This window comes from Halichoerus grypus, chromosome 9 (assembly GCF_964656455.1).
Source record: "Halichoerus grypus chromosome 9, mHalGry1.hap1.1, whole genome shotgun sequence".
Lineage (NCBI taxonomy): Eukaryota > Metazoa > Chordata > Mammalia > Carnivora > Phocidae > Halichoerus > Halichoerus grypus.
Window position 1 is genome coordinate 27,765,918 of NC_135720.1, and position 25,700 is coordinate 27,791,617.

General features: G+C 39.1%; 1 protein-coding gene across 4 annotated transcripts in view; it reads left to right on the top strand.

Annotated features, from left to right (window-relative positions):
• MAP3K5 (mitogen-activated protein kinase kinase kinase 5) overlaps positions 1-25,700 on the top strand; it is a 191,932-nt gene that overhangs the window by 130,271 nt on the left and 35,961 nt on the right. For 2 of the 4 annotated variants that reach the window (XM_078054681.1, XM_036097478.2), the window contains 6 exons: positions 10,274-10,407; positions 15,942-16,069; positions 17,119-17,255; positions 18,205-18,310; positions 23,115-23,272; positions 25,412-25,589. In XM_078054681.1, the coding sequence (XP_077910807.1) occupies positions 10,274-10,407; positions 15,942-16,069; positions 17,119-17,255; positions 18,205-18,310; positions 23,115-23,272; positions 25,412-25,589 (841 nt within the window). Of the gene's footprint in view, positions 1-10,273; positions 10,408-15,941; positions 16,070-17,118; positions 17,256-18,204; positions 18,311-23,087; positions 23,273-25,411; positions 25,590-25,700 lie in introns of all 4 variants that reach the window. The other 2 variants (XM_078054679.1, XM_078054680.1) reach the window with 1 other exon arrangement.

A 25,700-nucleotide genomic window follows, 5' to 3' on the forward strand; every position in this document is an offset into this window, starting at 1 on the left:
TGGCTTCTGATCAGCTAGAGTTAAGTTTGTTTATCCTACTAAGAAAAGCCCTTCTTAGGACTTTAAGGAAAAGCACATGGTGGGAAACAAATGAGAAAAAAGTGGAAGGCAAAAACTTTTTGGCAAGGTTTTGTTTATGTAATTTCTCATCCAGGTACGAGTGGTCCTAAACCTCCCAGAGATGGGATTTTGGCAGCTGTATTTTCAGGAGGCTTTGTTTAAGCCAGCAAAAGAGGTTTAGGTTAAGGTTTTTTAATGCAGCTGCTGTTGATTCAGATGTTTTCAGCTTAAACTCATCTTTATACCACACTGATGGGTATAAATTCAATTCACTCAATGAATATTTAGTCACACACTATGTGATTGTCATTATTCTAGGTGCTGGGGATACAACAGAGAAAAAATTGAGAAAAATCTGCCCTCAGTGAGCTTACATTCTAGCGAAACACCAACAATAAACAACATAAATAAGTAAAATACATAGCATGTTTGATAATGATCAGTGCTAAGAAGAAAAATTAGCAGGGAAGGGTTCAGAAAGTTACACTGTAACAGAGCATGCAAGTTTAGACCCATAAGCCAGGGAAAGCTCACTGAGAAGGTGATATTTGAATAAAGGCCTGAGGGAGAAGAGATCTATCAAACTGGATATTTGAACCTAAGCATTTTTAGCATTTTGTTAATGTTATTAATCGTTATTAATGTTTTTGACATTTACATATTAAGAAGGCAATACAGACCTAAAATTAACGAAGCTACCATGTGGGTCTTTGAGGTGACCATTCACCCAATGTAATTAACCCCCAGAGGGAAGTGCATGGCCTTTGGAAGGTGGCTGTTTTACCCCAGGTCCCTTGACAGCACGGGAACTAAGTGAATCACCACTTTGTTGTTTGGCCTTGTCAATATTGTCTTCCTACGCTGATTCCCTTTCCAGTACAGACTTAGATTGTTCTGCGCAGGCCACAATAGAGGGATGATTCTAGAAGTATTCTCATCATTGCTTCGAAATGCAGTTGTTTCCCTTAGCAACAACCTAATTCACTAACCTATTGCCATAGAAATAGAATGCAGAGCATATAAGCAGTGTAATCTTCAATTTTTTAATACACTCTTTCCTCCACCCCTAACGTTTTCTATGTTTCTAGTTTAACACACCTTCTCTTCCCTTGGCCTGTAGCCCAGCTCCGTTCTGCTTTTTTTTTTGGCTTATTGACCAGGCCAGTCTCCTCAAACCTGCCTTTCCAATTTGTATCTCTATATGGTTAAGAATAGAAAGAAGAAAACTAAGCAGCAATTACCACCTGGAATGGTTTTCAATCCCTTTGGTCTTATTAAAAGTCCTTTTTGATTTTTACTGTGACCACTTTGTTCAACAGGAATCGTCTGCCATACCTAATAAACAATCTTTTAAAAAAGAAAAGTCTTTTGATGCTTTGGATTCCAGAGGGGAACTAAAACTGGGGCAGCCTCATGGAGGTTTATATATTCTTCACCGTACTATATAAATATGCCTGCAGCAAAACTCCGTCTCAACCAAAAATAAACTGATGCTGACTTTCAATGTTTTGTTTTGGCACCCGGTTTATTAAAAAAAAAAAAGTGGTTCTCATCAAATTTTCTATATCCTGATTAATCAGTTAAGTAAATAATTACTGAGCATCTACAAACCAGATATTGCCAAGACTAGGGGTAGAGCAATTAAAGATAAATTGTAGCTCTCACAAAGCTCAGAGTCCAGATGGGGATGCAGACTGAGCAAGAGAAGGAAGAGTTACCAAAGCAAGAGTAAGGGCAGAAAGCCTTGGGAGCACATCAGACCAGAAAGTAACCCAGCTCTCGATGGTCAGGTAGACAGTTCAGGAAAGCTTCCTAGAGCTTGGTTTTGAAAGACGAGGCAGAATTACCGAGGTAGAAGACACAGCATGTGGAAAGGCACAAAGATCTCGGGAACCTCACTGAGAGATTTTGGAGGAGATTGAGGAGAGAGAAGGTTGGACACAGAGGCAGCACAAAGAAGCTGAGGGGCATTTACGCCATGCTAAGGAGTTCGGCTTTGACTCGGAAAGTAATGAGAAACCTTTTAATAAAGCAGAGGCAATGGTGCAGACATGGACAGCTCACTTGGGAAGTTTGGACTTTGGAAAATTCACTGCCATCTTAAGGAGAGCGGATCAGGGAGCTGGGCAACAAGAGAGGAGGGGACAAGGAAAGGCAGTTAAGAGTCTGTAGAATTAGTACAGAAGAAAAGCAAGGAAGGCCTGATTCAAGGCAAAAGCAGATACACCTGATAGCATTTGGCAATCAGTTGGATTTGGGGAGTAAGGAAAAGGAAAGAATGGAGTCTACGACGGCCACCAGATATCTCCCAGATATCTGTTTGAATAAGAGAATGAATGTTCCATGAATATTGATGACACACTGGAATACCTTTATCCTAACAGTGTTTGGAAACAGAAGTAAGACTATCCCTACAACATTGGTAGTGGTAAGAACACTAAATCAGGACTCATGAGCTGGGTATAAACCACAGCTCTAATTGTTTCACTGGAAAAGATATTTCTGATCATTTGTAAATTGAAGCTAATCATAGACCTTCCCTACTATCACACAGGCTTATTATGACCATCAAATGAGATAGGTTATGGACAGTTGATTTTTTTCTTTTAAATTATAAAGCATCATGATAATGTAAGATGGTGGTAGTACTAGGTTCAGTGTGTAGGTGTGTATGCCCTTGATACGGCATCTTGGCAGAGATGAGCTCCTTTGGTGATGGTCCCTGCCCTGCCTCCTGCTGGGCTGGTCCTGGCTGGTAGATTTCCTACATGTGTGGCACAGCACGATGGGAGTCTGGGCCACAGGAATTGGGTGTGGAGTCTTAGGCTCTTTTTGGTGGAATTTTTTGACTAGTTTGACTGCCTCTTTGCTGGAGCCCCGTGTAACCTTCCAATCTGAGTAAGTTGCTGAACGATTCCTGCTCACTATTCCTTTACCCTGAAAACATGCCAGACGTTCTGCTCTGGACTAGGACAGTCTTCGGCCTTACATTAGACATCCGGAACAGGAGTATTCTTTTATGTACATGGGGTACAGTGTTGCCAATGGGAAAGTAAGATGCGTCCCTTCCAGAGCGTGGAGTCTGTCCTTAGCCAGAGAAGGGTCCCTGATAGGGAGGTTAGTGCTCACCCAGTCCTGGCTTGGTATTGGGCATAGTTTTCCCCAGGAGAATACAACTAATTGCTTTCTATCAGTGCTTGGAAACCTGTTGGAAACAAATAAACTGAAGCTGGTAAAGACAAAACCACATTTTCCTCATCCTCCTTGGCAGTGGTCCCTCAAGTCAAATGTGTGTACCCTGGAGAGTTTGCAGAGTGATCTGATTACTACCTTTGTAGTTAATTTGTCCTTTTTATGTCTGCTTCCTTTTTGATCTTCTGTTTGCTTTTCATTTTGTAATTTCCCTATACCGTGTCTGCGTGTGAATTTATTTTTTATTTTTCCTACTTAGGACTCAGTTTCCAGAAGTTATGTTTGATTCTGTCTCATATCTGCCTGGCCTTTTTTAGAATGTCTTATCCTTTTCTCCTGCTTATTGATTTTTTATTTTATATCTTTATGTTAAATGTACTTATTCTAAAGTTTTTGTTTCTTTTACTTTATGAAGTTTAGGGAGATTGATATTTATCAAATCTGCTAACTCCCTGGTGGTGAATTATTTCCTTATATGTTTTAAAATTTAGGGTTGTGAGCTCAATTTCAATGATGTATTATGAGTCAGAATCCTGCATAGTCCATCTTAAGGGATTCTCCTTTAAAATGTTTTTGCTTTGTTTCTGCTAGCACTCCAGGGATGTCCCAGGCTCAAGATCAATTATAGGTATCATGATAAGTGTAAATTTGAACTAAACCATGAGGATCAGCCTATAGTTGAAAGTATTCAGAGTATTCAGAAAGTATTCTTTTTGTCCACCCAGAGCTCAGTTTAAGACAGATGAGCTTTATTTTTGTTTCCCAGTGCAGTGGGCTAACTCTATTCTAATTTGCCCTTTCATCAAGTTATAGTCCTTCAAAGACCCTGATTTCAAGGGCCCAGCTCTTCACCTGGCATAAGCACAAGGCCCCATTTCCTATCCCTTCATGGGCATTAAGACAAAAGTACCAGATAAGGGGTTGACAGACTATAGCCCAAAGGCCAAATACAGCCTGCCACTACCCTATTCCTCCAGTAAAGAAGTTTTACTGGAACACAACCATGCCCACCTGTTTATATATTGACTGAGCTATCTTCATGCTACAATGGCAGAGTTCAGTAGTTGCTACAGAGATCATATGGCCCACAAATCTGAAAATATTCAATATCTGGCCCCTTAGAGAAAGCATTTGCCAACCTCTGCCCAAAATTAATGAGACTGAAAGCCCAGCCCTCATCCCCACCCCTTGGGCTACAGGGACATCAATTATGATTACCTCTCAAGTGGTCCTCTTTCTCTTTATTTCTAGCTCCTGGCAGTCTTCTTTACTTTTTTGTAAGCCCTGGTAGGCATTTAAAAATGTGTCTATTTTGGGGTGCCTGGGTGGCTCAGCTGGTCAAGTGTCAGACTCTTGATTTCAGCTCAGGTCCTGATCTCAGGGTCATGAGATTGAGCCCTGCATCAGGCTCTGCACTGAGTGTGGAGCCTGCTTAAGATTCTCTCTCCTCTCCCTGTGCCCTTCCCCTGCCACTCGCATGCTCTCTCTCTATATATATATCCCTCTAAAAAAAAAAAGTGTGTCTATTTTATTTTATGTGGATGTTTTTAGCAGGAAGTCTTCCAAATACCAAGTCCACATATTGCCAGTACCAGAGCCCACTTCCTATTTTCTTGGATAATATAGACTGCTATGTGCATAAGATGTTATATATGAATCTAATGGCAACCACAAATCAAAAACCTAGAATAGATACACAAACACTAAAGAGAAAGGAATCCAAGCATATCATTAAAGAAAGCCATCAAACGACAGGGGAAGAGAGCAAAAGGAGAAAGAACAGAGAACTACAAAAACAACCATAAAACAAGTAATAAAATGGCAATAATTATATACCTCAGTAATTACTTTGAATGTAAATGGACTACATGCTCCAGTTAAAAGATATAGGGTGACTATATAAAAAAGCAAGACCCATCTATGTGCTGCCTACCAGAGACTCACTTCAGACCTAAAGACACCTGCAGATTGAAAATGAGGAGATAGAAGAACATTTACCATGCAAATTGAAGCAAAAGGAAAGCTGGGATAGCAGTATGTATATGAAACAAAATAGACTAAAACAAAGACTAACAAAAGACAAAAAAGGACACTACATATTGATAAAGGGAGCCATCCAACAAGAGGATATAAAATTGCAAATATTTATGCAATAGAGCACCTAATACATAAAGCAACTATTAACAGACATAAGGAAGAAATTGACAGTAATATAATAATAGTAGGGAACACCCCACTTACATCAATGGATAGACCATCTCAACAGAAAATCAACAAGGAAACAGTGGCTTTGCATGAGACATTGGACCAAATGGACCTAACATATATTTAGAACATTCCATCCCAAAAAAGCACAATACATATTTTTTTGAAGTGCACATAGAACATTCTCCAGAATAGATCACATTAGGCCACAAAACAAGTCTCAATAAATTCAGAAAGATTGAAATCATATCATGCATCTTTTCTGACCACAATGGTGTGAAACTAGAAATCAATCACATGAAAAAAATCTGGAAAGAACACAAATACATGGAGGCTAAATAACATGCCACTGAACAATGAGTGGGTCAATCAAGAAATCAAAGAGAAAATTAAAAAATGCATGGAGACAAATGAAAATGAAAATAAAACAGTCCAAAATCTTTGGGTTGCAGCAAAAGCTATTCTGGGAGGGAATATTATAGCAATCCAGGCCTACCTCAAGAAGCAAGAATATCTCAAATAAAAAACCGAATCTTACACTTAAAGGAACTTAAAAAAAAAAATCAAGCCCAACACCAATAGAAAGAGGAAATTATAAAGATTAGAACAGAAATAAATGAAATAGAGATTAAAAAATAACCAATAGAATAAATCAGTGAAACCAGGAGTTGGTTCTTTGAAAAGATCAACAAAATTGATAAGCCTTTAGACAGACTCATCAAAAAAAAAAAAAAAAAGAACAAAGAAAGAGGAGTCAAATAAAATCAGAAATGAAGGAGAAGAAATAACTGGTACCACAGAAATAGGAAGGATTGTAAGAGAATATTATGAACAATTATATGCCGACAAGTTGGACAACCTCAGAAAAATGAGTAAGTTCCTAGAAACATAAAACCTTCCAAATCTGAATCAGGAAGAAATAGAAAATTTAAACAGGTCAATTACTAGCAATGAAATTGAATCAGTAATCAAAATCTCTCAAAAAAATAAAAAAACCCAGGACCAGATGGCTTCACGGGTGAATTCTACCAAGCATTTAAAGAGAAGGTAATACCTATTCTTCTCAAACTATTACCAAAAAAAACCAAAAAAACAGGAGAGGAAGGAAAGCTTCCAATTCATTCTATGAGGTGAGCATTACCCTGATACCAAAACCAAATAAAGACACTAAAAAGAAAAGAAAAGAAAAGAAAACTGCAGGCAAGTATCTGATGAACATAGATGAAGAATCCTCCACAAAATATTAGCAAGCCAAATCCAACAATACATTTAAAAAATATTCAACATGATATATCACATCAACAAGAGAAAGGATAAAAACCATATGATCATTTCAGTAAATGTAGAAAAAAACATTTGACAAAGTACAACATCCATTCATGATAAAAACCCTCAACAAAGTAGGTTTAGAGGGAACATACCTCAACATAATAAAGACATATATGGAAAACCTACCGCTAACATCATATTCAATGTTAAAGAACTGAAAGCTTTTCCCCTAAGGTCAGGAACAAGGCAAGGATGTTAACTCTCACCACTTTCATTTAGCATAGTACTGGAAGTCCTAGCTGCAGCAATCAGACAACAAAAAGAAATAAAAGGCATCCAGGGGTGCCTGGGTGGCTCATTCTGTTAAGCAGCTCTTGGTCTCAGCTCAGGTCTTGATCTCAGGGTTGTGAGTTCAAGCCCTGTGTTGGAAGTAACCCATGTGTTCATTGATAGATGAATGGATAAAGAAGATGTGCTATATATATTATAGGTAATATATATATATTATTAGTCATAAAAATATTAGCCATAAAAAAGAATGAAATCTTGCCATTTGTACCAACATGGATGGAGCTAGAGTGTATTATGCTAAGTGAAATAAGTCAGTCAGAGAAAGACAAATACCCATACGATCTCACTCATTTGTGGAATTTAAGAAACAAAGCAAACAAAGAGAAAGAGATGAACAAAAAAACCCCAGATTCTTCAATACAGAGAGAACAAACTGATGGTTGCTAGAGGGGATGTGGGTGAGGGGATGGGTGAAATAGGTAAAGGAGAGTAAGAGTACACTTATCCTGATGAGCACTGAGAAATGTATAGAAATATTGAGTCATTATATTGTATACCTGAAATTAATGTAACATTGTGTGGTAATTATACTTGAATAAAAAAAAAGAAAAAGAAACAGACAAAATTACAAAAACAACAACAAAAAAAACAAAAAATTTTGCTGGCTTATAAAGGTTAAAAATAAATTTTTTTAATGGCTAATTCAAACCCTTCTGTGAGTTGAATCCAGCTACACTGGGTTTCTGCAAAGACATGTCTTTTTTTTTTTTTTTTTTGCAAAGACATGTCTTGACCTTTCAGTGGCCCTACATTTGGTAGTTTCATTCTGACACCAAAAATGGGCCTTTTTGGATGACTCTTCCACGTCTCAGGAGGTCTCTACCAAATACTCTCTAAACCCCTTTTATTTTGATCGGTTTTCCATATGTGACTGAGACTCTTGACAGCTTGGGATTTAGGGCTGTAGATATTTCCTTTTCCATTAAAGATGAAATTTTCCTCCTATTTTTCATTTTTTTAATTTAAATTTTAGTTAATATACAGTGCAATATTGGTTTCAGGAGTAGAATTCAGTGGTTCATCCCTTAAATATAACACCCAGTGCTCATCACAAGTGCCGTCTTTAATACCCATCACCCATCTAGCCCATCCCCCACCCACCTCCTTTCATCAACCCTCAGTTTGTTTTCTATTGTTAGGAGTCCCTTATGGTTTGTTTCCCTCTCTCTTTTCCTTTTTTTCCCCTTCCCATATGTTCATCTGTTTTTTTTTAAAACTCCACATAAGAGTAAGATCGTATGGTATTTGTCTTTCACTGACTGACTTGTTTCACTTAGCATAATACACTCTAGCTCCATCCATGTCATTGCAAATGGCAAGCAAGACTTCATTTTTTTTTTTTGATGGCTGAGTAACATTTCATTATATATTATATACCTCATCTTCTTTATCCATTCATCAGTCGATGGACACTTGGGCTCTCTCCATGGTTTGGCTATTGTTGATAATGCTGCTCTAAACCTCAGGGTGCATGTGCCCCTTTGAATCTGTATTTTTGTATCCTTTGGGTAAATACCTAGTGGTGCAATTGCTGGATCATAGGGTAGTTCTATTTTTAACTTTTGAGGAACCTCCATACTATTCTCCAGAGTGGCTGCACCAGTTTGCATTCCCACCAATAGTGCAAAAGGGTTCCCCTTTCTCCGCATCCTCGCCAACACCTGTTGTTTCTTATGTTGTTAATTTTAGCCATTCTGACAGGTGTGAGGTGGTATCTCATTGTGGTTTTGATTTGGATTTCCCTGATGCTGAGTGATGTTGAGCATCTTTTCATGCGTCTGTTACTCATCTGGATGTCATCTTGGAAAAGTGTCTATTCATGTCTTCTGCCCATTTCTTAACTAGATTATTTGTTTTTTGGGTGTTGAATTTTTTAAGTTCTTTTCATATTTTGGATACTAACCCTTTATCAGATATGTCATTTGCAACTATCTTCTCCTCTTCTGTAGGCTGCCTTTTCGTTTTGTTGATTGTTTCCTTCGCTGTGCAGAAGAAGCTTTTTATCTTAAGGAAGTCCCAGTAGTTCATTTTTGCTTTTGTTTCCCTTGCCTCTGGTGACGTGTCTAGTAAGAATTTGCTGCAGCCGAGGTCCCAGAGGTTTCTGCCTATGGTCTCCTCTAGAATTTTGATGGTTTCCTCTTTCACATTTATGTCTTTTATTCATTTTGAATTTATTTTTGTATATGGTGTACACACATGTGACTATCCAGTTTTCCCAACACCGTTTGTTGAAGAGACTTTTTCCCATTGGACATTCTTTCCTGCCCTGTCGCAGATTAGTTGACCATAGAGTTGTGGGTCCATTTCTGGGCTCTCTATTCTGTTCCACTGATCTGTGTGTCTGTTTTTGTGCCAGTATCATACTGTCTTGATAATTATAGCTTTGTAATAGAGCTTGAAGTCCGGAATTGTGATGCCCCCAATTTTGTTCTAAGAAGGAAGTATATTGACATACAGGCCTACCTCAAGGAGCAAGAAAAGTCTTAAATATACAACTTAACCTTACACTGAAAGGAGCTAGAAAAGGCACAGCAAATAAAGCCTAACGCCAGCAGAAGGGAAATAATAAAGATTAGAGCAGAAATAAATGATATAGAAACAAAAAAAACACAGTAGAATGGATTAACAAAACTATTTTTCATTTTCAAAATATATTTTGGTCTTGGGGAATTGGGAGTAAAGGAAAAATAATCCTTATTTTATCATTGTCAATGCAGAAGACCACAAAAACTTCCTTCTTACCCAAAGCCTTTTTTTCAGTGGCTTTATTCTCTTGGCAGAGTATGAAATAATTGCACAGTATCAAAAGCTGAGAAACAAAAGAAAGATCAATTAGATGTAATAGATAGTGATATACATTATTGCCAATCATACTCATCTCCTGGATCTATGAAAAATAGGATTTAGTGGATAAAAAAATCCAAGTGGGCTTTTGAAGAAGCACTTTCCTGGATTTAAATACATAGTCCCTACTGTGTTCGTAGCAATTGTGAAAACATGAACATACTATCTGCTTTATGTTGAGAGTGTCCAGTTTTTGGCTCTTGAAGCCGCTGCTTAGAGCTTCATCATGTTGTTTTGCTTGTTAAAGCAATTTGATAAAATAAGGGAAGGTGCTCATGGAAAAAGTTGATGTTTGAAATGTAGAATGCAATTCACATTTTAATCTTCTGTTCCCCCATTTTCCTTTTTGTAGTATGACTACGAATATGATGAGAATGGTGACAGAGTCGTTTTAGGGAAAGGCACTTACGGGATCGTCTACGCAGGCCGAGACCTGAGCAACCAGGTCAGAATCGCTATAAAGGAAATCCCAGAGAGAGATAGCAGGTACAGTAATTGTGGCTAATAAAAGCTGTTTTCAAGGTACTTTGGGTTGTTTATGGCATTTTAGACAATGTTTTGGTGATATTCTAACTAATGAAACTCTGTCTGAAAACTCCAGTGTCTTAATCAGCCCCCTTTGAGGTTTAGCTGCTGCGTGAATCAGTGATTCAAGCACAACCCTCTGGTGGGGAAGGGCGGCCTCTTGGAGGTGACAAGGACAGGACTTCTAAAGAATAGGAAAGACAATGGCCTGTGCGTGTTGGGCTCAGTTGTGTCAGAGAATGGTTGATTTATTAGACAGATAGATGGGGAGTAAGCAGGATCAGAAATGGTTTGAACCCCACAGGTTCCAGTGTCCTGTTTCATACCCAAGGAGCTTGGAAGTCATCCCTCCATCTTAACAAGTGGAAAGCTGACCAGACTAAGACCAAACTAAGAATTCTCGAATCCACTGGAGAAGTGGAAGTCACAGGCCAAGCCACTGCCCAAATTTGGAGGGAGAGTCATGGGGAGGGGGGGAACACTTTTGTGAGTTTTGCCTCCAGAAGCCCTACCAGACCCTCACAGAGATACTGGAGAAGAATCCCCCCATGCTCCCGGCTGGGGGAAAGGGGAGAGAAACCATTTTGAAATACGCCACAGCTCTGTTCTTCCTGACAAGGCCTGACCTCAGAGAGACTATTTTTACAGGGCCTAACCTATGAGAGTGTTATCAGAGCCTAACCAGCTGGGGGGAAGGAAATACCCAACTCCTGCCCGCTGTAGCCATCCTGCCCCAGCTGTGGGAGGAGGGAGACTGCAAAGCATTTGTGAGGCTCCCAGGCCAGGGGCACAGGCCCTCGAAGAGACTGAGACATAAGCATAAGATTATAGAATGCTTCCCCTCCTGGGATTCCTTTTACCTAATACATCATGCCTGACTTTCAGCAAAAATTACAAAGCATACCAAAACACAAAAACACAGTTTGAAGCAAGCATCAGAACCAGACTCCGATATGGCAGGGATGTTGGAATGATCAGACCAGGAATTTAAAACAAGTTTAATATGCTAAAGGCTCTAATGGGTAAAGTAGACAGTGTACAGAAATAGAGGGAGTGCAAACACAGATGGAAATCCTAAGTCAGAACCAAAAGAAATGCTAGAGATCATAATCACTAACAAATGAAGAATGCTTTTGATGGGCTGGACACGGCCCCCTCTCTGAGCTTGAGGATATGTCCATAGGAACTTCCAAAACTGGGGTGTGTGGATGACTCGGTTAAGCATCTGGTTCTCAATTTCGGCTCAGGTCATGATCTCAGGGTCGTGAGATCATGTCCCCTCAGGTCCACTTGTCTTTGGCCATGGTGACAGGGTTACACGATCAGCTTTCTTCAGAAAGGATACTCCCCTGAGCTCTCTGGGTCATCTGTCCACCCAACGTCTCCACTTATAAGTTTCCAGGTTAACGTGGCCAAAACGGAACTGTGGATTTTTACCCCCAGATGTATTCCCTGCCTCGATGAAGGCTATCTCATTCATCAGCTGCTCAGGCCAAATCTTAGGATTCCTTTAGATTCCTCTCTCTCACTCGATGTCTCCTGCATCAGTAAGTCATACTGTTGTCTCGACTTCTCTAACACGTTCACAATCTCCCCATTCTTGCCCATCGCCACGGCTGCACGTCCAATCTAAGCTTTCAGGTCTCTCACGTGGGCTCCTTATTGTAACCACCTGGTAACTAGTCTCTGCCTTCACTCTTTCCTCTCCCCCTACTCCAGCCTTCCTCAGAGAAGCCACAGAGATCTCTCTGAAGGGAAATCACATCATGTCACTGCTGCTTGAAACCCTTCAGGGAACCTTATTGTAACCAGCACGAAACGCCGAGCCCTTAGCACAGACCTCTGCCTCCCTCTGTGGCCCCACATCCTCCCCGGCAGCCACACCGACCCCAGGCACACAGGGGCTCATTCCAGAGAACTCAGCAGGATTGCCTCATTTCTGTCAGTTCTCAATTCAGACTTTAATCCAGTAGACAGGCCTTCCTTACCTCCCCCATGCTGAAAACCACATCCTCCCAGTGTCCCAGGTCCCAGCTCTTTTTGCCTTTCCATCCTTAGTGTGTGACTTTCCCCAGAGGCCGCTTTGCCTCCAGCCTCCATATCTGCATTCGAGGTAGGAAGAAGAAAAAAGACAACAAACTTTCCCAGAAACGTCCAGCATACTTTCCCCTCTGTTCCATTCACCGAGAAAGTGACCACCCTGAAACCCAAGGGAGGCTAGGGACTCAATAGCTTTTTAGCTGGCCCTTTGTTTCCTGAAACAAAATCCTACAAAGAGGGAAGGACAGATGTGAGGTGGGCAAACAGCTATTGCTCTCTGCCCCACGGATGGTTTTCATTTTATTTTCTGTGATACTGTTGCAGAGTTTCCTCTTGGTTAACCGGTGAGACGTAGTTATGAATAATACTCTCACGAGATGATGAAGAAATTATTAATGCAATACCCAGGGTAATATATATCAATTTGTCATATGAAAAATTTTGTTAAATATTCCTATAGGTTCTTAAGTAACACATACGTAGATTCTGAAACAATATAAAATTTAAAGGGCTTAGCACTATCCAATTACTGCAGCCAACCCACCGATCTTTAGCAACATCCCTCCCCTCCCACCAGCAGATGAATTTAAGTAGGTAGTTGGAAGCAAACCACTTTCAGAATCCCCTTTGTAACTTAAGTTTATTCAGCTGCCAGTGGGCATACACAAAGCACACCGACACCAACAAAGGTCCTGTTCTGTAGCAACGCATTTGGCAGAATGTGGGTTGTTTGAAAACACTCGCATGACAGGTGCTTCTCTTGAACACCTGGTGCCGGGCATCTCCTTATTACCTTTAAAAGCAAAGTAAAGTCTCTTATGTTATCATGAGAGTCAACACACAAAGTGGTTTTCATCTATATGCCCTGGAGAGGTTTTCAGGGTGCATGTAAAAAAGATAGCAGTTAGAAAGGACAATTGCTAAGGTAATAGGATGCATGTGAATAATGCATGATCCAGCATCCACCACACATGGCCATCTGGAATGAAGGATCATAGCAACAAAAACAGTTGCTTCTGTGTTTTCCTTCACACTTTAAAAACACTTCGTTAGAGAATCGGAGTAGTTGTAGGAGAGAAGTGGGGGTGGATTCCTAATCTGTCCCAACTCGTTGTTCATCTCAGGTTGGCTTCCTTCTCTAACGTTCTGCATGCACCTGAACTATTTATATAGATCAGTTATTCTCTACCCCGCCGCATATTAGGGCCAACTGGGGCACTTTAAAAAATACTGATGCTCAGGCCTACCCCCCGAAATTCTGGAGTGGGTCGTAGGCATTATTTTTTTTTTTCATAGGCATTATTTTTAAAAAATCCTTTCAAGAGATGAGATGTCCGGCCAAGGCTGGGAACCACTGGTGTGGATGGACGTAGTGGGAATTTGACTCAGAGAAGGTGCTCTGGAAACACATATGGATTAATAATTTTTCAAAGCTAAATATATATTAGTAACTCTGATTATCTATACCATTTCTTCTTTCCACTGTCACAGCTAATAGAGAAGAAATAAGATTTTCTTGTAATTCCCATAGATAAGCATCGCTTATTGACTTGAACAAATTAGAATTTCATGCTTATTCGGTGCTTGGCACTTACCCTTTCACTTAGTGAGAATTTCTGAGTGTTACTAATCAATTTCATATTGGAAAAGAGTTCTTATTCTTAGCTAGGTTGAATCCAGACTATTACTGTAACTTTTAAGCTATCATCTGGTTACATAATGGAGGGGGCAGGGGAGTGGCGTATTTCCTTTCCCAGGATCTTATATTTAAACATCCATAATTGATTTGCAATAGAGGGTCAGGAGGTGGGAGCCCTTTGGCTCATCATAAACTGAATTAATCATTTGCTTCGGATTATTTAGTCATTTTAATGCCCTAAATCTGTAGAATAGACCCAATATTTGCTACTAATTTATCTCATGCATATCGAGAGCAATCTTATTAACTAATGTTAATAAGGTGTATTAAACACCATAGAAGAAGTAACTTGCAAATGTCCTGAGAATCATAACCTAAGTATCTTATTGGTAACACCATATACCCATATTTCTCATGTTGTCTCAGTTACCAAAATGGAGCTGTCTCTAACTGATATCCTGTTAAGGGATTCAGGTTAATACCTACCTTTATAGTTCCTAGAGCAGTTCTACAGAAAAATAAAATGAGTAAAAGATCTAAAATACAAGTTAATTTTTTGCTGTTGTAGGAAGCATTCTGAGTAATATTTCAAAGATTATAAAAGTTTAAATTAAATGAATTTGGATTTTTGTAACCTCCTAATTGCTTTAGCTTTGTAGCTTATCCTGAAAAGCTTCATGAAAATAGCATTATTCAATACTAACCAGTTCTAGTATTTGTCACTGGCATTCAAAAAAATCCATTCTGTTTACATGGATTTGCCATCGTAAGATCTAAGTATTTCTTGCACGTAACACCAAAACAAATCATGAGGCATCAGGTTTGTAGTTTGTGGTCTAGTGGTTAGTGCCTTTCACACCTGTAACCTCCACTGTACAACAGAAAAAAAATTAGAGAATAGCTTTGGGTCTCCAACACCCTACCATGGTTAGTTATAAAATACTCATATTAATATAAGTATATAATATAATATTAATATTCAAGGTTGCTAAGAGTCTAGAAGCTGTATAGTACTTCAAATAATCATCAAGAGGGTTGTTTTGTCTGTTCCAGAAATATAAAACACTTTCACTGTATAATCTGATAAAGCAACATACTTCAAGTATGTAATTTTGAAAGAAACCAGATGGTTTGATCCTGGTCTTTCAGCATGGAGGCATGGGTAGGATGGGATAAAAAAAAAAAATCATGATATATTAGAACTGATGGACCCAGTAAAATGAGGATTAGTCAGGAGCTCAAGGACACTTAGGATATAAATGGTTTTATGTTTCCTACAGAAGAGTTGCCTGGCCTTTTAGTAAGTTCTGGAATGAAAATGAAAGTGATTTGTAATTTTTATCTTCCAGGGAAAGAGTCTCCTGGAATAGTAGAGTTATGTTATGAGGCCAGTGGAATAGAAAGTCGTGTTAATATAGACAGTGAGATATGTGGGTGCGTTCAGTTTTCCTGGACTAATATCTTAGCTCTGTCACTTACTAGCTTTAAGATCTTGGACAGGTTAGTTATCCTCTTGGTGAATCAATTTCCTCATCTGTAAAATGGGCATCTTAAAAGTACCTTCTCCTGGGGTTGTTGTGAGAAATGAGTTAATATATACAATAGGCTCAGATCAATGCCTGACACATTACCCCTCAGACCCTACCTACCACTGCTTCAACTTCACAGAATTTATGTTAAATAAGCACTTTAGATAGTCATATTTTACTTTACGTGTGGACATATATTTAGCTGATGTTTTCAATTTGTATTGCTTACATTTATACACTAAAATCTGGCTACACAATTGGCTCATCAACATTTGCATGTCTTTTAGATACTCCCAGCCCCTACATGAAGAAATAGCATTGCATAAACATCTAAAGCACAAAAATATTGTCCAGTATCTGGGCTCTTTCAGTGAGAATGGTTTCATCAAAATCTTCATGGAGCAGGTCCCAGGAGGTAAGAGATGTTTTTCTTTCTTTAAAAAGTATAAATTTTTAGGGGCTTGAAGAGGAGCACAGTTGAATGGGATTTACTAGTTTACAGGTCTTACTTTGTCTAAGTTAAAATATAAATTCGATTGTGCTCATTGCAGCATTATTTACAATAGCCAAGATATGGAAACAACCTAAGGGTCCACACTGGATGAATAGATAAAGATGATGTGTTTTATATACACAATGGAATATTATTCATTCATAAAAAAGAGTGAAATCTTGCCATTTTCAACAACACAGATGGACTGTGAGGGCATTATGCTAAGTGAAATAAGTTTTACAGGGAAAGACAAATACTGTATGATCTCACTTACATGTAGAATAAAAAAACACAAACAAACAAAAAAACCAAGCTCATGAATAACAGAGAACAAATAGATGGTTGCCAGAAGCAGGGGGTAGGGGTGGGCAAAATGGGGGAAGAGGGTCAAAAGATACGAACTTCCAGTTATAAAATATATAAGTCGTGGGGATGTGATGTACAGCATGGTGACTATAGTTAACACTATTGTATTGTGTATTTGAAAGTTGGTAAGAGAGTAAAAATTAAACGTTCTCATCACAAGAAAAGAATGTTCTTGTAACTATGTGTGGTGACAGGTGTTAATTAGACTTATTGTGGTGATCATGTTGCAGTGTATATAAATATTGCATCATTATGTGGTACACCTGAAACTAATATAATGTTTGTCAATTATACCTCAATAAAATTTTTTTTTAATTAGACATGTGACATCAGCTTGCAGTTTATTAGGAGACAAAAGTATGTTGAACCATTTTAGTATCAATCATTGTGACTTGGATTAAAGTTAGGGACTAAGTGGCCTTTTATTTTGACTATTTGATAATGAGCATCTTCAGAGCATATGAGAGCCCAAGCGTCTAGTACTCTACTTCCTGGGCCACCAGGAATAACCAAGAAATGTTAGCTTAAATTAATGTACCGCTATTAACGTGCTTGGAAGAACTAATTTGATAAGATTTTATCCACCGATTCTCCCTACTTTACAGGAAGTCTTTCTGCTCTCCTTCGTTCCAAATGGGGCCCATTGAAGGACAATGAGCAAACAATTGGCTTTTATACAAAGCAGATTCTTGAAGGATTAAAATACCTCCATGACAATCAGATAGTCCACCGGGATATAAAGGTAGGATGCACTAGGATTCATGTTTGCAAGTTCCTTGGTAGGTAACTGTTTTCTTTGCAAAAGTCATACTGTGTTATGGGGATTAATTTAGAATCGTGAATAAATAAAGCTTAGAGATAGCAGAAATATAAGCCTCCTCTGCTCGGAGTCAGTTATTGATATTCATGCCTTATCTCTTCTCCTCAACGAGTAAACCTCTCAACCATGTTCAGCCAACAAAGATTGAGCTTCCACTGCACACCTGACACTGTTTTAGGTGCTCTGCGGAGGAGGCACCACAGGACAAAATTGGACAGGATAGGGTCCCCGCTCCTGAGGCATTCACAGGCTGCTCAATATTTGTATCCTTGCCCAGGGTAGCTACTCAGTAAATATCCACTACATCAATGGTTGAATGACTAGGAGGGAGGAAAAAAAAAAAAAGATCCCCTCTTCTGACGAGTATCACATACTCGCTGTTAGAACTAAAATTAAATAACCTATTTGATTCCCTTTAAAAAGAGAAAATTCTGAACTAGTAAATTTCTGACAAAGGTGGGACTATGGAAAGGAGGTTACTATTACTATCCCCAAATCAACCCAGATCTCGTTGATTTGCCATATCCCTAAATATTCTAGGAAAAGAAGCACAACAGCAGAAAATAAAGTAAAATGACTAGGAAGTCATGAATATCTTAGTTATCACACACAGATAGCCCCTACAGTTTGCAAACCACAGCAAGCTCTAACCAGGCACCTGTTACGACCTTGTGTGAGTAGCAGGTTGTGAAGTGATAATATGTAAACAAAAATGGTGTCAAGAATTCACTCTCGAGGTTAACTATTAATGAAGAGCACAGATTGAGTCCTTGTTTGCTCTAAGGACACCTTTTCCTATTGGACTTATGAGCCAACCCACAAACAGTAATGGAAGAAAGAACATTTTTGATTCAAGTCTTTTGTTCTCTAGGGCGACAACGTGTTGATTAATACCTATAGTGGTGTTCTCAAGATCTCGGACTTCGGGACATCAAAGAGACTCGCTGGCATAAACCCATGTACTGAAACTTTTACTGGTATGTTTTTGCAGTGATGATACAGATCTTATGTAATTAAAGAAATAATTGCTGCGTTAGAGCCTAATGTGAGAGATAAAGTCAGTCTGGGTTCTCACAGAAATTAATGTGAGTATATTTTGATGCTCATTGAAAAATGTTGTGTAGAATTTGATCTGGCTCTTTTCTCATCTTGTATTCTATGATTTGCTCAGTCTCCTGCTTAATGCCACTGAAATTTTTTTTTTTTAACTCTCAATTTGTTGTTTTCCCCTTCGTGTCATTACTTCTCTCCTGGTTGGCTATAACCACTACAAACCTGACAGGACTTTTTTTTTTTTAACATTTTTTTAGCCCAACATCTCTGTGATTCTTACTCATACCTTAATCACTTCCCATTTGAACTATGAGTTCCTAATCTGTTTACTCCCTGTGGCCTATTTCCTACTCACAATATAAATAACCCATAGAATTTCAATTCAGAAAGAGGAAGTGACTCACCAACTCAGAATTGGGGTGGGGAGAGAGCTTGCCTGAGAAATTAGGCAATCCAGCCACCAAGCTACCTCTGAGCAAAGTCCTGGGGGAGTGGAGACAAAGTGATTGCCAAAAAAAGAGGAAATCAAGGCTCGGAGAGCTGAATGACTGCCCCACAGTTACAGGAGGGCATCTGGAACTTTGACTCTGGTCTGCACTAGAAATTCTTACCACTCAACTCTGCTGATTCTCATGAAGTGCTAAGTCCTTGTTATTATCATCAGAGAAAGAGTAATTTAAAGGTAATGAATAATCTGTAGTCTAAAATAAGCAAAATGGCCAGATATCCCCCATTTCTGAACTCTGTGAGGTAGGTGGCTGTACCTCAATTTTGCAGATGAGGAGATAGAGAGAAGAGAGATCACAGCTAGAGGTCACAACAGCTTGTAAATGATAGAACTTGGATTTTTAATCTACCCTTTGCTCTTTGCTTTGACCTTCTTACTCTAGTCCATCTTCCTCTCCACCTTGCTGATGTATCTGTTCTGGTAGCCTGGAAGGGGAAAAGGAGAGAGAGAAATTCTGTAAATTTTCTCCTCAGAACATTCAGTCAAGAACACCTCTGACCCAGTTCCTACACTCACAGCAATGGGTCTTTCAGGGCACAGCATTAAACACATTTAAATTGTATTTTTTTGAACAAAATTAATTCCAGCCTACTAGTAACTTTAAATGTCTTTCCATTTCTTTCCTCATACTCTCTCAATTTGGCAAGAGACATTTTAGATGCTGCCAAGACTCGGTAACTTCTGATGGGAGAATCCCTACTTTCAGACATTTTATTTGGGCAAGATGTTAATTTAATGTCTTCTGCTAATCTTAAAGACATATTTTTTTTTTTAATCCCCAAAGGAGTTGTAGTAAAGCAGTCCTCCCAGAGCCCTTTGTTTGCATTTCTCACACTGGCCTCACCTGAGTGACCCGTGTCACTGATGTGCCTGGTTGGTCTCCAGGGCTGATCAAGAGGACTTGGAGGGGCACACCTTGATCCGCTCATGGCCATAGGCCTCACAGGTGCTCAGTCAACTTCTGATGAACTGCCTGGAAAGACATTGATCTGTTTGGTGATTTGGTGAGAGGGAGGGCAGCATCACCCGCCATTTATAGAGTGCTTACTATCTACCTGACTGTGTTAAGTGCTTTACATATTTCACTGAAATTCATATATCAGCTCTAATTCTTTGGAATCAGTATCCCAATTTACAATGCAAGATTAAGGTTCAAAGAGGTTGAATAACTTGCCCGAGGTCATAGTGCTAGTAAGTAATAGAGCTACGATTCAAACTAGACCTAACATGCCAAATGGAACTAATTATCTTCTCCCCAAACCTGTTCCACCCACACTCTTCTCCCTCTCAGTTGATGGCCACCCAAAACTTAGAGGGATCCTTAGTGCCTCTCTTTTCTCACACCCCAACCCAATCCACAAGGAAGCCTACCGACTCTACCTTCAGAAGGTGTCCAAAATTGGACCACTCCTCACTGCCTCCACTTCTGCCACCCTCCGCTCTCAACTACATCACCTCCAAAGCCTGTTCTCCTTGCTTGGGCTCTTGCCTCCTACTGTCTACTCTTAACACTGCAGCCAGAGTGATCCTTTTAAAACATAAATCAAGCCCTGTTACTCAGAGACTTTAGTGGCTTTCTGTTTCTTTCAGAGCAAACAAGTGCCGAAGTCCTAATACGGTGGACAAGGCTCTGACCTGATACGGAGTCCATTACCTTTTAGACCTCATTTCCTGCTCTTACCCGTTGCTCCCTATGTGCCAGAAACACTGGCCGTCCTGCATTTCCTTCATTGTACCATGCCACAAGGCCTTTGCACATGCTCTTCCTTTTGCTAATAACACTATTCTCCCAGCTATCTACGTGGCTAAGTCCCTCTCCTTTCAAGTTTTATCTTAGATGTCATCTCAGCGAGCCTACCATGACTGTCCTATTGACGGGGCAGACCTCCCTGGGCACTCTTGATCCCCCTTCCCTACCTTTGTGTGTGTGTGTGTGTGTGTGTCATTGACACATCACTTTCTAACATACTATATAATTTACTGATTTATTATGCTATACTTTAATGTCTGTTTCCCATTGCAAAAAATGCAGGCTCCATGAGCCCAGGATTTCTGTTTACTCCACTGCTATATTCTAAGTGTCTGGCCCACGGTAGGCACTTGATATAAATCTGCTGAATAAATGAGTGGATTAAATGGGATGTCAAAGTTCACACTTTTAGCCACTAAGTTGTAGTGGTTTCATGGGTGATTGCAATTCTAAAGATTATTTTAAAGTAATTTTTTAAAACTTTGGAATGAAGCTATATAAGGTATGGATTTTAGAGTCAATACTCTTGTTTTCCTTAGGCTAATGTACAGATTGGCCTGTGTCTTCATTATCTAGCTTTGTAAATCTCTTTATATAAGATATTATATGTCATATGATTGTGGAATAAAGGGAGCAGATATGAATACATAACTAAACCTGTTTTTTTTTTTTGGCACTTGCTCTGTGGGGGATAATTAAACACAACTGGCAGATAGAGCTCTTCAAAATACTATCTGATACATAGAAACATTGCATAATGTGTTAAGATTTTACTTGAATTGTCCAATTTTTAAAGTTCACTATATTTTAATCAGTTGTAATTTCTACTCAGATATTAGTACAACTTAAATTCTCTCATCAATTCTATTTTAGAATACAAGAAAAACTGAGTGGTAGACTTAAACACGTATTTTCTAAAAGACCATTGGATTTTATTTACATCATAAAAAAAAACCATCCAATCACTCTAGTTCATCATCTAAAAATAAAGAAATCATAACAATTTGCTCCTAAGGGTAGGTGATTTGAGGAGCGTAGTTACCTTACCCTTGGCCAGGTGAAATGCTTCCCTCTAATAGTGTTGCTGATTTAAGCCGACAACAGATGTGTACAGTCATATGTGAACTTGAACATGAGCTCCTGCCACATAATAATGAGAGCTGGAGGATAACCTGGCAAGATGACAATACTTGACAAAAATAATATACTTTTATTTGGTCTTACGAACAACAAACAGCCAGTTTCTAGCCTATGCTGGTGGGCTTCCTAGGAACAATTCAGAGGAATGGTGCAGAGCAGTTTCACCTATAAATCATGCATGAGGCGTTTCATAAAAGGTGTCTCTGTTTATCAAAATGTCTGTCAGTTTGGTTATGAATCAGAAAATACTGAAGTAGCTCTTTTAGCAAATGCCTCAGGATTTGAAATACTTGAATATAGCATCTTGGATGAGTTCCTGTTTGCTGATTGTATCATTTGCATGAGTCTATCAGTAGCAGGAGATGTGGCAATAATCTGTTCCTGTTCACACTTCTGACTCATTGTTGGATTTGGGGGAATCACTCGAGGGGGTATTAGAAGCCAACTCAGCCTCTCGCTCAAGCCACTGAGACAACTGCAGTTGGGTGTTTATCTGAGATATACGAGACTAGAGCTAGAGCCAAGCATTCTTGGCTCCCCATTTAGTATTCTTTCCATCATACCACACTCTTCAACTCTCTGATTCCATGTAGCCTTTTAAATCTCCTATGTTTCATTGTATTCTTCTTCACTCTGTGCCTGGTGATTTGTCTGTAGTGATGGCTCCTGACCTGTCTTTGATCCATTAAACCTGTTATTCCATGGACCACAGGCACACAGCAGAAGCCATATATATTTGATTTACAGAATAAAGTACACCAAAAATGATTTACATAATTTTTAACAATGGCTTTTAGAATCTTCATGCTTTTGTGATTTAGAAATAAGAATTAAAACAGAAGAATTAAGCACTCAATTTAGAAATTGAGAAATATAGATCTAGGAAGAATGGATGATTGACCTAGACTTTTCCTGCAAAGATTAGAAGTATACATAATAGGAATCTCCACGTATTTGAAAAACTAATTGCAAAAAATGTGTGTTGATATATTCTCTGTTGTTTTCAAATGACTCATTCTTAGAAGTTTCTAAGAGGTCCCGGTAAAATGATGCCTCATTTATACTCTACTATCTAGGAGATGAGAAAGTATCTATTCATGACCAGATCACATTGGCAAGCTATTCTTACATCCCTGATAAAATGCACTATAATAACTGCTATCTTCCCTTTTATTAATGACAGAGAAAACTGGGACTCAAGAAAGATGAGATATCAAGACCTGAATCATGCTTCTGAGGTTGTCTTATTTATGTGGACAATTAAAGCTGTCATTAGATGTTCATCTGTTTTCTCTCTTCTAAGGTGGAAGTGTGTTTGAATTATCCCCAGGTACCCTTCAGTATATGGCACCGGAAATCATAGACAAAGGACCACGAGGCTACGGGAAAGCAGCAGACATCTGGTCTTTGGGCTGCACCATCATCGAAATGGCCACAGGGAAACCACCTTTTTATGAACTGGGAGAACCACAAGCAGCTATGTTCAAGGTCACATTTCATATGTCTTAAATGTCTTAAAAACCATTGGTTAAAGCTACTGGATGTTCCATGTATGTGTATGATATTTTTTTAGGCAAAAGGGAAGGAGCCTAGGTAAGCACATTAAATGTGCTCTCAGAGCTCAGTGAAGTCAAGAAGATTCACTCCCCTCAAAGTCAGTGCGTATGCCTCATACTGAGGATCTCTCCCTGCCTTAGATTTCTCAGCTATAAAGTGAGATTCCATGTAACTTCGTCTAACCACCTTTTCACAATGCAGCATAAATAACACACTACTCCATGGAAGACGATTTAAGCTCTTTGGGAAACAGTCTGGAAATCTTCCATGGAGGGAGATATAAGGACATTTTTACTTCATTTAAGTATTAAATCAAAGCAATATTTTCCTTCTCTATCATAAGAGTTTGGAGGCTCCATTAAGAAAGGGGTGGGCAGTAATTGCTATTTTAAGGGCGCCAATCATATTCTTATTATAGCTACTCTTCTAGCCGCTTATTTTGTCTTTCGTTCATAACTCTCCTGGGAGGGGGAAGCAGCCCACCTCCCAAAATAGGGAGCACCTAATATGGAAATAGGACTGACAGAGCCCAGGGGCCACAGCCTTGGAATCCAGGGACTGAGCAAAGCAGTGACCTGCTCTGAGTCCCTGCCGTCCCCACCTGTCCTTGCCTGCCACACTGCCAAGCTGGAGGAAGGTTTAAACTGAGCACCTGTTTCCCAAGAAGTAAAGCTCACCCATCTGCTGTTCTCTAAGGCAGAAGACCTCTGATGAAAATTTGTGATTTCTTTCCCTGCCTCGGACCATGTTTCTAGCACTTATTCCACTGTGAATAGCCTCTCTCGTGAGGGGCCATGTGTCACATACCTTCTGCTTGTGTAGAAAACTTGGCTTCCCTTCCGCTTGAAAATGATCTGATGGGATACTGCTGATACAGAAATGAGGACTGTAACCAAACTGGAAGGGCAATGAGAGCTGCTAAGAGAGCTGCCTTTCTTGACATAAATGGGTGTCTTTCTCTTCTTGGTCAGTGTTTCAAGTTTTCACCCATCTCTAGGATTTCACTCTGAAATGCTGCTCTATTACCCATCGGTGTAAGGATTATTATACAGTATGCTTTAGATGAGATGACATAGACTCTAGCACTGATTTACAGTGTTTGAATCTAGGCTCCAACACAGTCAGACTCTTTGATGACTTTGGGCAAATTGCTTAACCCTCTTGTACCACATTTTCCTAATCTGTAAAATGGGTATAAAAATAGTAGTGATCTAATAAAGGTTTTTTGAGACGTGTATGAGATAATATGTGCAAAACACTTAGAATAGTGTCTGATATAGTAAAGGCTATATAATTACTACAAATAACTGTATATTATTGTTTATATAATAATACACTTCTATAAGCTACATAATAACAAAAAAAATTTCCTTAGAAAATTTTCTCTACTAACTACATGAAAACATTTTTGAAAAAAAATATTAGAATGGCAGCAGTGAGAAGAAAATTCTAATTGTTATAAAAATTCTGTGTTTAATTTTAAAGTATCTCTTCGTATGGGCAATCTGAGACAGGAAAAATATTCAGGACTCACAGCATAGGGGAAAGAACACAGGCTTTAAGCCAGACAAATTAAGGTTTGAATCCCAGACCTGCCTTTCTAGGACAGATCACTCACCCCTCTGAGATTCATTTTTGTCATTGTTATAACAGGGATAATATTTAATCCACTGGGTTGTTGGGAGCATTCAATGGAATTCATCAATCAAAAAGCCAAGCATAGTTTTTGGCACATAGCTATTATGGTCAACACAATGGTCTCAGTTAAAAATCTCTTTCTTGCGTGCCAGCGTGCTAACGTGTCCTAAAGTGTCAAGGACTGAATTCTTTCTTCATAGTGCTGTCTGCAGTCTTAACATAATTGCTTGGTGTATGTCATTGATAAAGTTACAGAAACACTCTGGAAACTTTCCATAACATAGAGGAAAAAAATATCCTATCACACTTTGAGGAAAGGCATGAGTCTGTAGAATATAGTAAAGGATTTTGTTGTGCTAGGGGACCAAGTTTTCGATCCTGGAGCTCATGTGATGAGATGGTCTCTCAAAAGCTACATGTGTTGTGTCTTAGGTGGGAATGTTTAAAGTCCACCCGGAGATCCCAGAGTCCATGTCAGCAGAGGCCAAGGCATTCATACTGAAATGTTTTGAACCAGACCCTGACAAGAGAGCCTGTGCTAACGACTTGCTTGTTGATGAGTTCTTAAAAGTTTCAAGCAAAAAGAAAAAGACACAACCTAAGCTTTCAGGTATGTGGATACGGGTCAGAGTCACTAAGCCCTAAGCTTTTAAGATGAAAGATTTTTCCAGAAGTAAAGTAATTTGCTTATAGATGTCACTAGAAATTGGTGTAAACATTA